The 11569-nt window shown below is 45.0% G+C and overlaps 4 protein-coding genes across 4 annotated transcripts; all 4 read left to right on the top strand.

Annotated features, from left to right (window-relative positions):
* Positions 1–783: 783 nt before the first annotated feature.
* SAS10 (Sas10p) lies at positions 784–2580 on the top strand (the record flags this gene model as incomplete). The annotated part of the gene is made up of 1 exon (XM_018881061.1): positions 784–2580. The coding sequence occupies one exon, from the start codon at positions 784–786 to the stop codon at positions 2578–2580; it is 1797 nt and encodes a 598-aa protein (XP_018733688.1).
* Positions 2581–3046: 466 nt separating this feature from the next.
* AWJ20_4014 (uncharacterized protein) lies at positions 3047–3772 on the top strand (the record flags this gene model as incomplete). The annotated part of the gene is made up of 1 exon (XM_018881062.1): positions 3047–3772. The coding sequence occupies one exon, from the start codon at positions 3047–3049 to the stop codon at positions 3770–3772; it is 726 nt and encodes a 241-aa protein (XP_018733689.1).
* A 2252-nt stretch (positions 3773–6024) lies between these two features.
* Positions 6025–6846, top strand: AIM2 (the record flags this gene model as incomplete). The annotated part of the gene is made up of 2 exons (XM_018881063.1): positions 6025–6100; positions 6143–6846. The coding sequence occupies 2 exons, from the start codon at positions 6025–6027 to the stop codon at positions 6844–6846; spliced, it is 780 nt and encodes a 259-aa protein (XP_018733690.1).
* Positions 6847–7814: 968 nt separating this feature from the next.
* On the top strand, positions 7815–9932 carry mei2 (RNA-binding protein involved in meiosis Mei2; the record flags this gene model as incomplete). Its single annotated transcript, XM_018881064.1, has 1 exon — positions 7815–9932. One exon carries the CDS (start codon positions 7815–7817, stop codon positions 9930–9932), a length of 2118 nt encoding a protein of 705 aa, XP_018733691.1.
* Between the last annotated feature and the right edge of the window lie 1637 nt (positions 9933–11569).

Raw genomic sequence — 11569 nt, forward strand, 5'->3', positions numbered from 1 at the left:
AAAGGTCAGTTACGGCCATATCTAGAGTAAAATAAGATTTCCCGTCCGATCAATCATATTCAAGCCTCTAAGAGCCTTGATCAGTAATGCCGTGGGAGACCAGGCGTGAACAGAAGGTGCTGTAATTTTTTGAAATTTTTTCTTATGTCTAAGATCTTGAAAATATAATTAAACTAGGCTGCCAGTCAATCTGTAACCAAAATATACAACGAAAAAAAGATATTATACTCTAGAAATGGGGTTATATCTACGTCGCCATGTTCTGGAAGGGTATTTCCAAATAGTTTCTTTCCTACCTTTTGTTTCATCCACTCAATGTCTTTTGTACATTAACAGACCAAGGAATACTGGCATAAAACTACTCTTATGTCGTTCAAGGGGCTCACCATAAGAGGGTAACAAGTCAATCAGCACCTTGTGTTCAGAACCAGAATTGTCTTGATGATGTAATTTCCATCTCAGTGGATGGCACATCGGAGCCAGATTTACCAGGGGGCTCAATAACAATAACAGCAGAACGTAAATCAAATAGTCGCTAGATCTTGTCGTCGACGAATGTCATTAAACATTGAATGACCCCCAAGTTAAGACGAGGAACCCTTGAGGTTTCCCATGTGGAGAAAAGTCCAGTTAGGTGAGACTCTGCCTTCTTGAGAGATATCACGTGATATGCGGCGATGCTATCTTATCTGCAAATTTATTTCGCTCTTATGCAGGTTCGTGGATAGAAAAAAAATAAATATTTTTTGGAAAGTATTAGCTATTACAAGGGATAATATTGATATGGCCAGAAAGTCGAGAGGTATAAATACCTCTAGCAGAAGAGATGAAAGAGATGAGGAGGAGCTGGACTTAGATGAGATCGATCAATTTCATAAAAATCAGGAAGAAATCCTGTTAGACCAGGCTGGTCTAGCAAGGAAAGGTCGATCTGGTCTTGATGAAGAAATGGAAATGAGCGATGAGGAGGTGCTTGGCTTAGATAACGATGAAGAAGAGGATGAAGAGGATATGGAAATGGACGATGATGCACTTTATGGTGGGAACAATGAAGAGGATGAAGAGGAAGAAGGGTGGGGTTCGTCGAAGAACAATTACTATGGCGCTGACGAGCCACAAGATGAGGAAAGTGCGAAACAAGAAGAGCAAGAAGCATTAAGGTTACAAAAAGCACACTTGGCTGAGCTTGCTGAAGATGACTATTACGAAGATGAAGACCTAGACGAATGGAAAGAATCTGCTATGGCCACTGAAAGCGATTTATTAGATAGCACGGGTGGAGTTCATCACGAGGCCCTGCCTGAGCAAGATCCTACATTACTTAGTGAGACAGAAAGGCTTAATCTGCTACAAACTTGGTATCCCGAAGTACTACCGTTCATTGGTGAACTGGAAAAGTATTCCGGCTTGCTGGAAAGTCTGAAAAAGACAGTTAAGGAGAGTGAAAATAAAATTGCATCTATCAAATTCGCTGCTCTTAGCTCGTATCTTGGCACGCTGAGTGCGTATTTTGCATTGTTTGTTGGTACCATTGAAAATGGCAAGGTCAGTTTAAAGGATCACGATGTAGTAAAAGGCATTCTTAAAGCGCGAGAACTGTGGAGACTGGCCAGCAATTTAGATGACGAACAAGACGAGAGTGTTAAGAATAAGAGCAAATCCAACAGTGGTAGTTCTGTTGCTGTTACTAATGCTTCGTCTTCAGACACTGCTGATGATACTATTTGGCAGTCGGCCAGCGAGGGCTACAGTTCAGAAGATGAAACAGCCACCATCAATAGCAAATCCTCGGCAACAAAGAGAAAAAGGGCTGCCTTGGACCGCAACGAGTCCGGGTCTGATTCAGACTCTGAATTCTCAGTTGGTGCTCCAGTTGTCAAACATGTTAAGAGAACTAGAGGTATCAAGTCAGATTACCGCGAAGAAGACATTGATGAAGTTTCAATAGCTGATAAGCTTGCTCGTAAGAAGTCGTTGCGATTCTATACTTCTAAGATTGATCAGCAGACCAATAAGGCCAATAACGGTAGAGAGAAGTTCTCTGGAGATGCTGATTTGCCTTACAAGGAGAGGCATTTCGAAAGGCAACAACGACTCATGGAAGAAGCCCGCAAGAGGGGTCTTAAGACCTCTGGAGGTGCTTATGATCCAGCAGATGATTTTGGATCTGACGATGATAATGATCGTAGTACTGCCAAGTTAGTAAACGATGGCTTTAGCGAAGATTACTACAATACCATTAAAGCAGCATCTGAGAAGCGCAAGGAAGAGAAGAGGAACAACCACTTGCTGGCTAAGCAGGCTGCAAAAGAGGGCCGTCTTGAAGAGCTGGCCAGTGAGCTTGCTACCGACGGTGATAAGCGTGCTATCAACTATCAAATTCTTAAAAACAAGGGTCTTACACCCAAGCGTAATAAGGACAATCGTAACTCTCGTGTCAAGAAGAGAAAGAGGTACGAGGCAGCCAAAAAGAAGTTGCCCAGTGTGCGCCAGGTTTACAAGGCTCCCACTTCATCCTACCAGGGAGAACAGACTGGTATCAAGAAAAACCTCATACGCAGTGTCCGTTTCGCAAACTAATTATGTCTATATATTTTCAATTGCATTTCGATTTATCACCCGTCAAATTTGCAGCTGCCGGGTACGCTTCCGGTGCTCGGGCTCTCTGCCTCCGGTAGCTGGGGCACGGCCCCTAATGTCGTGGCCCTTCTCGCTGAGTTCAAGTCGTTAAATATTGGTGTCATTAATCTCCTGGTCATCCAGAATTAATATGTATGGGGGGCAGATTCTGATTCTGTAGAAGCTTATTGCTGGGAGATTTGCTCGAGGACCCTTCGGATGGAGGAGCCGATTTTTGGGGTCTGGCTCATGATCATCGGAGTTCGTTACGCAAATCGTCATTCGACGCATGCATCATGTAATCAGTCCCTGCAAGCGTGGGGTACAAGGTACTCTATAAAAGCACACCATAGCGCACCCTTTGAGCTAGTAGAAACTCAATCAGATTGTGTTTGCATCTCTGAGTTGTGATTCTATCGTTGTAAACATGTCTTCAAGCAAAGCATTTAAAAGCCACTACGAACAGGACGAGCGTTGGACCGCCGTCGATGAGTACACCAATGGGCATCTCCATAATCCCGATACTCATGGCAATTCAAAGGTATTATCGGAAGCGCTTTCGAACTCAATTGACAAGGGATTGCCAGATATCTCTACTTTCCCATCATATGGCAAGCTCCTTGCTTTGCAGGCTAAACTTGCTGGTGCAGACTATGCCCTTGAAGTTGGAACTCTTGGTGGATACACATCTATCTGGTTAGCTACAGAAAACCCCAATATCAAGATCGTGACTCTGGAAGTCAATCAGCACCATGCTGACGTGGCATTAGAGAATTTGCGAAGAGCTGGTGTGGCCGACAGAGTCGAAATAATTGTTGGCCCAGCTTTGGAAACTCTGCCCAAACTTGCAGAAGAGATTGCAGCAGGCAAGAGACAGAAGTTCGGTTTCACCTTCATTGATGCTGACAAGACCAACAACTGGAACTATTTTGACTGGGCAGTCAAGATCAGCAGGTCCCGTGCTGTGATTGTTGTTGATAATGTGGTCAGAAACGGCACGATTGTTGCCAAAGAGAAACTCAACGATCCCAATGTCAGCGGTGCAAGAAACGTCATAGAACGAGTGGGTAAAGACAACCGCGTTGATGCTGTTGTGCAACAAACAGTGGGAGAAAAGAATTACGATGGGTTTTTACTTGCCATTGTTAAATAAAGAGTGCATACATATATACACTTATATATTTTGATGTACTACTTGCGTGCTTGAGTAGCCGGCTCCCGAATCATACAATAGAGCTTGCATATAGTTAGTTACGAAAAATGGATGATGATTTAGCGGCTGGGCTCTACCCCCAAACCCTTTGTGCTCGCTTCACCTGTAGCGTTAAATCTGAGTCATTTCAGATCGCTCCCAGTAACAATTAGAGCGGATTTAGAGGAGGAGCAGCGGGATCTGGGGCGGAGCCCCAGCCGCCGGATGCCGAATAGTAGTAACTGTCTTGTCTTACCTTGCCTTGAGAGCCGTCGAGGTCCATGACAAGTGGCTTGACGACTTGGAATCCGAACCGTTCATATATAGGGATGTTGGGAATTTCCTTGCTGGATTCCAGGTAGCAGGGAATGGAGTTTGCGTCGGCCTGCAAGTTAGTATCTAGCATGATTATAATGCAGGGTTCGGCTACAGGGTGTTGGCTACAGGGGCTGGCTACAGAGGCCCTTATCAACTGCCCATATCACAGGGGGTAAACCCAGCTTATGAATTGGAGATTGCACTTGCACTAGAATCACAGATGAGAAAGAAAAAACATACCTGATCAAATACCTCTTTTAAAAGACCAGTGGTGATTCCTCTGCCCTGATACTCGGGACGCACCGCCAAAATATACAGGAACCAATAGCCCTTTTCGTTGGTCCATAGCTCTTCTTGTACCTTATGAGTTTCCTTTAAGAACAGCTGAAAAGTCTGTTTTCGTCAGTATAAAGTTACCATTTGCTACATGTAAATTTTTTCTTCTGTTACAACTTACTAATGGGCGCTTACCGTAATATAGGTCTTGTTTCAATTCATACAGATTTGTAAGCTGGACTTCAAGCCAGTCACCCCAAGTTGCCTGTTGGCGCTTTGACTTTGGACGTTGCCAAACTGCCACTCCCACCACCGAATCAGTCTCACTGTCGACAGCAACCGTTACGTGACCGTGGGCAAGAAGAGCCTGAAGATCAGCCTTGTGTCGGAGTTTATTATTTTGGGTAGACTGGGAATGAAGCCATGTGCTGAAGGGGTCTCCCTTAAAGGCAGTTACTATAGTCTTCAAAGCAGCCTGCTCATCTGAGGATTCAAACTTCCTGTAGTGAATAGTCATTGTGTGACCAAAACTGACATAGCTTGAATAAAAACAATAAAGATAAAACTGAATGGATGAAGAATTACATTTCGGATGCACACCACGGAAGAGAGTTCCGCCGTGTGCATGGAGCCATCTCCACGCGGAATGGTGTTCTGTTTCGAGGTGTTCTGATCTATTACAAAACTCTATTTTTGAATATCACTTGGTTAATCCGTAATTACATCATATCGGCCATCGATATCTGTTTCGAACTACCAGGCTATTAGGCTGACACCACTAGCAACATATGGGGCATATCAAGTCTACACCTCAATAAAATGCCATCTATCGGGTTGGCTATCAATTTAGCCAGTCTTTTTATGGTGAAATATCGCAAACTGCTATTACAACATTTCTGGTGCTAAGTATACTCAGGATTCGCCAATGCATCCCGATGTACCTTGCATACTACAACTGAGCCCTGCATGGACTGACACGAACTGCACCCATGCGGTTCCCTGACTGTACACTCTGTCTCCGCCAGCTGGCTCGTCGTTGGCTTCCAAGTGGTACACCATCGATTTGCAGTCTTATAAACTTCGCCGCTAATAGTGGGCTTCAATAGTAGTGTGCCTAATGAAAGATAGCGGGCTGGGAATTGTAATGGCATGAGGGAGAGTGAAGTTTAAAAAAAAAGTCCGGGCACACAGTTCAGCAAAGGCTGGCTTTTCCAACTGCTAAAATATCCCTACCAAACTGCTTCGGTTCGTATAAATCAACGTGTGGTATCTCCACGCAGCGACTTGGGCGTAGCGAGAGGTGCCCAGTCCCCCACAAGCACATCCCCACACCGACACATCCCCACCGAGACTGGCAACTGAGTTAACTCCGATATGTGAGTGCCGTGCAGATTGCAGGAACGTGGAGTCCGAAGACGTGCGGACACTAGTCGATTGCGAGATGCTGCCATATAAAAGAGAGCCAACGCCTGTACGATGGTACCTATCGAATTTTTTTTGACATCAAAACAGTGTGTTTACAACAATTGACAAACAAGGATCTGCTTAAGAACAATGGCCTCACATCCTCCTAGTTCCTGCTGCGAACAAGGATTTAAGCATAGTAAGTCATGCTATCAATGAGAAAACCAGCAATTACGCCTCGGCCAGCCGGGGCTCTGCCCCAGACCCCGTTGCTCTTCTGGCTAGGCACGAGTATGTGTTGTGAATTATAAATTTGATTCTAACAAGGTACAGCTGGTGAGTCGGTTGGAAGGCTCATTGACCTTAACGGCGTCGAGACCTATATCAGTGGAGAGAAGAATGCCTCGAGCAAAAAGGCCGTTTTGTTTTTGACTGATGTATTCGGTCACAAGTATATCAACAACCAGCTGCTCGCTGACGAGTACGCCAAGGCGGGATATCTAGTTGTGGTTCCAGATTTGTTCAAAGGCGACCCTCGCTCACCTGATTCTGTCCCCGGTGCTGACCCCAATGAGCTCCGTACTAAGTGGCTTCCTAACCACACGCCTGAAATCACCAGGCCAATTGTTGAGAAAGCAGTTGAGGGTCTTAAGAAAGAGTACTCCCCTGAGTTTGTCGGTACTGTGGGCTACTGTTTCGGTGCCCGATACGTTCTCCAACAACTTGCTACTGATAATGTCAATGCAGGAGCAATTGCTCATCCTTCTGGTGTCACCATTGAAGATGTTCGTGCTGTTAGAAAACCTCTTCTCATCATTGGCGCTGAAACTGATGGAGCCTACACTCCGGAATTGCAAAAGCAGACAGAGGATGTGCTCAGAGAAATCAAGGCTACCTATTTCACCACCCTTGCATCGGGTGTATCTCACGGATTTGCAGTCCGCGGAGATATCACCAACCCTATAGTCAAGTTCGCCAAGGAAAAGGCTCTTCGTGACACCGTTGACTGGTTCAATGCCTTTAATTCCCGAAAGTAGATAAATACATTCGATCTGTGGTAATATACTAATAGGATCTGCCTCCGGTCACTGGGGCGCCTGCTCCAGACCCCGCTGTGCTCGCTTTGCTAATCTTGCGAGCGCGCATTGGCCTTCCATCGGGCAGCTTCTACAATTGACTGGTTATAGGTTAATCGTTAACCAGACGAGTGGTGTTAATATTATATATCTGGGTTGTTACAGCAAGCTAGGGACTCTGAGTCCGACTTAGGCGGTCGAGAAGTCACGGGGTCTGGGGTAGAGCACCAGCCAAAAGAGGCAGACCATTTGCCATGGTCGCTCTTAAGTTCTTGGCCAATCTAAGCAGATAAACTCCACTGGTGAGAAGAATAGAAGACTCAAGATTAATAATCCACCCGCCGTCACATGACCGTTAACGTGTTTGGCGTCCGGCTGGTGTGTCTGCAAGACGCAACGACTTTGCGATGAGGCTGCACCCCGCGTTGTTCCTCCATATAAATACACGCACGGGGCCGCTGTTTTGCAGCTGATTTTGTCTCCTTTGTTCTTTTCTTCTTTATACACAGTTTGGTGTATTCACAAGATCTGAATAGGAACCTGGTTACCTTCCAAAAGCGAACCACTCCTTCGCAAAGTTGAAATAAGGAGAACTGCCGACAATTCTTCACACAATTAAAAACTAGATTGTGATCAATCAGTGGCGATATTTATTCAATCTCACTGCTGGTAAAAAATCATTGACTCTATTCTGGTTCTATTCGGTTCTATATCACCGTTAAATTTTATTATCGGTAGTGTTCTCTCTTGGGCAGAGGTAGCTGCATTTTATTTGAATTACTCTATTGTACCGGTTAGGATTAGCTTTCTTTTTTCATCAAAACTAGGTTTATCAGTACTAGGAGTTTTCCTTAAAGTTGGCTTATCGGTCTTCTACGAGTCATTATCAATCGGGGTCCCTTTTGTGGTCACTTTTCTGCCAATGAAGAATGAATTCTCTTGAGTTGACCAGATATTCTTTGAATGCCTCTGTGTCAGGCCCTAGTTTGGATACTAGTTCAGGAAGAATTGTTAGCACCTGCCTTAGGCACTCGAGTAGCGGGAATGATGCTAACAATAGTCCGGTAAGATTTGCAGTCGGCCATGAGGTTCATATGGCTACTTCCGAAGGCAAATTTGGGTCAATTCAAACCGGAGTACAAGCTGTTGATTCTTCCCAGCCTGGTATTAATAGCAGAGCAGATTCATTGCGTCAAATTCCCATTTCAGACTATATATCATGCGGTATGCATGAGAAAACTCGTGAACCTTCACCTACCTCCACATCTTTACGGAGTCTTTGGTTTTCAGGCCCCCAGCCAGTATCTAGTTCCGAAAGTTCACGACCCTTTAATCCTATTGGGTTCGGTTCCAATATTTACCCTAGAGATGAATCACTATCTCCTTGCCAGAATAATCACACGCTTTTCAGTCTTGGTTCTGTAATTGACTCTCTGGGTCTTGTAAGTGGACCCTTGGTAAGACTTGAACACAGAATTGAACCTATTGATACATCCTCCATATGTGCAGATTCCGAGCGCCAAACACGTCTAGTGAAGGTTTCGAATCTACCAATAAATCCGACTGATCAGAATACCGTTTCATTTAGCTTGTCTCCACAATCAGTGCTTGAATCCTGCATTGCTGCAGGTGGGACTGTTCCCGGTAGCACATTTATCGAGGGGTCTACAGTTGTCGCACTTTACTACGATTTGAGGGATTCAGTACGATTGGTAGATAAACTGCGAGAGAGGTTGGCTGAAAGCAACCGTTCTTCCCATAGGGTCACGGGTAACTGGGCCAATATCCAGGTCGCTTTCATTCCTGTCCACGAGTTTGATATCGTATACCGGGCTTCAACGTTTCTTGAACATTTGGCCCTACATAAGAAAGTAGCCGTCCATCTTGTTATCAAGGAGAACATGCGGTACTGCGGTTACACTACAGAATCAATTGGTCAGATTTTGACAAAATCTATTGGCGACATTCGTTATATTCGAAAGCTACCCACAACATACGCGGTTGTCTTTGTATGCGAGTTTTTTGACATCCGTGCACGTCTTAATTGTATTAATGCTACCCGAGAAGAGAGCTCCACTTTACCTTTTTATTGCCTCTCGTCCTATAGTTCGGAAAACAACATGGTAAAATCCACTGAAGCTGTTAGCGGGGTAAGCCAGAACCAAGAACAGCAGCTACAACCAAACGAAAATATATGCTATCCACACCACCAATTGAATAAAAGTGGAACCATTGCTAGTAAACCTCCTATTTCGATATACAGCACGAATTCGCCAACTTCTGCTTCCAAACGAAGTTTTGCTTCTGTAGCAAGTTCAGGACTGAACCGAAACAATGAGTTTGTCCTCCGTGGTAGCTCAGACCATTCGGGAATACGACCCGTCCCTGACCTTTCTGGAAAAACATTAAAGGGAAAAGGGAACGAGAATCCATTTGGAATCAGCCAGAAACACTTTGGGTTCCAGATTGTAGATCAGAATAGTCGCAATGGTGATAGCACGAGCTGGGAAGACAGTCAGGAGCAAATAATCTCTACAACAGCCACCGACACTACCCTGCCTGCACCAATCGCCTCGTCTTCTCCGGTATTGGCACCAAAATCAGTAGCACCATTGTTGACCACGATCTTATCGCCTCTGTCTTCATCCCAAATGAACAGAATGAATGCCGATACAACTAGTGGAATCTCCGGCTCCATAGTCACCAGAGCAGCAGTGCCGAGTAAAAGTATCATTGATCTGGATCGCATCGAACAAGGACTGGATACCAGAAAGACAATCATGATCCGCAATATACCAAACAAAATCGACCAGCAGATGCTCAAGGAATATATCGACGTTACTAACCGAAACACATACGACTTCCTGTACCTCCGTATAGATTTCAACAACAAATGTAATGTCGGATATGCGTTCATCTCCTTCATAGACCCCCGTCACATAATCACATTTGCAAGGGCCCGGGCCGGCACCAGATGGAATAAGTTTAATTCTGCCAAAATTTGCGACATGTCATATGCTGCTATATACGTGGAATCACCATTATGAAGACTAAACTCGGCCCTGCCGCAGCGCGTCTCTCACTAACATGTCCGGTACTCGAGCCGGAATTCTAGGTCATTTCATTCCTCGTACTAACTCTTTTTACACAGGGCAAGGACAACTTGATTGAGAAGTTCCGTAATTCCACTGTCATGGATCAAGGTAAGTATGATATGATGAGAGTGGGCCCGCCTTCGGTGGTTGGGCCGTGTTCCAGACTTCGTGGCTCCTCTTTCTGCGCTCGAGTTGGGAATGTCCGTCTTCATCCTACAAATTCTTGGAAAAGGGCCCGCCGGACATCCCGAAGCAAGAACAGCAGAGCCTCTGTGCGGAATCCCTTCCGTCGGATGCAAGCTCAGAACCCAAATCACAAGAGCTAACAATAGCGACAGAAGTGGCATACCGGCCAATTGTCTTATACTCGGATCCGAAGAGGTTGGGCCAGGTCCAGGAGTTCCCACCTCCTAATAATTTGAACCGAAAGCTGCGTTCCCAGAGCAGCATGTTGACGGTGGGTTTGTTCCCTCCCCAGGGCTCAATCGGCCCGGAGAAGCTTTCTCGCAAGAACTAGAATCGTATGCCCCAAGGTATTGTAGCAGATTCTGCTGATAGATACCCAGTCCCATCATGGTACAATCGATGTTCAATTTACCCTGTCACCCTGTCGCTCATTAGTATTCGAAGCTATTTCAACTTAGTAGCCATTACAGTCATCCGACTTGCTCGTATTTCGTGCGTTTGATACGCCCCCAACCTGGCATCTTTTGCTGTTGTTTTTTTTATCATATCCTTCTCAATTTACTGGTATTATTTTGCTGCAGGTGGCTTTTATTTTTTCCAAATTAATTTATTTTCGATGCTAGTCCCATCATATTCTATATTTCACGGTCCCTGGTGAGCAAATAATTAAATTAAGCTAGTTTAATCGATTTAATTCGATGCGATCGCTTCAAAACCGCTGAATGGTACCCTCGCAACCGTTGCTACTGTGGTGCCACGGTCTCCTGTGAACAACCCATTTTATGGTACCCCCACAGTGTTTTAAATTCAGAGCTGGTTCGGTTCTGATGCGTGGTCGCGTTTGCGATACGCGGTTAGTTCGCGCGGACGTGCTTAATTCACTATGTGCATCTGGTAATTAATATTAAGTAGGGCTAAAAGTCCTGTACCTTACCAAAGCTCTGGGCAGCAGGAGACATACAGGCGGGAGAGGCTCACAAACAGTACATATGTAGGAGGAGTAAATACAACATCAACAAGGCGGAAAAAGTATTAGAGTAGGTGACGTACTCGAGTACAACAAGAATTCGTGGCGAACTGAGCCATTATTGAGCAGATTGTATCAACAAACAAGTCTGATGCTGAAGTAGGGTGACAGGGGTTGTGTCAATAAGATCAACATATACACAAGGAGTACCTATTGACTCTTCAGGAGATATTTTTCGGTTGATTTCGTAGTAGACTAGCGTATTGGTTGGTGCACATTCTGTGTTGTACAAGTAAGTTTATGGTATAGCCAGATATACGGTCTACTTTACTGGAGCAGCTTCGGGATCAATAGAGGTATTGGTCACAGTTACGATGCTTGCCAGATTCGGTCGGTCGATTTTTTGATATATGATAATTGGAGGTGCTGGCTGGAT

Source organism: Sugiyamaella lignohabitans, chromosome C (assembly GCF_001640025.1).
Source record: "Sugiyamaella lignohabitans strain CBS 10342 chromosome C, complete sequence".
NCBI classification, from domain to species: Eukaryota; Fungi; Ascomycota; class Dipodascomycetes; order Dipodascales; family Trichomonascaceae; genus Sugiyamaella; species Sugiyamaella lignohabitans.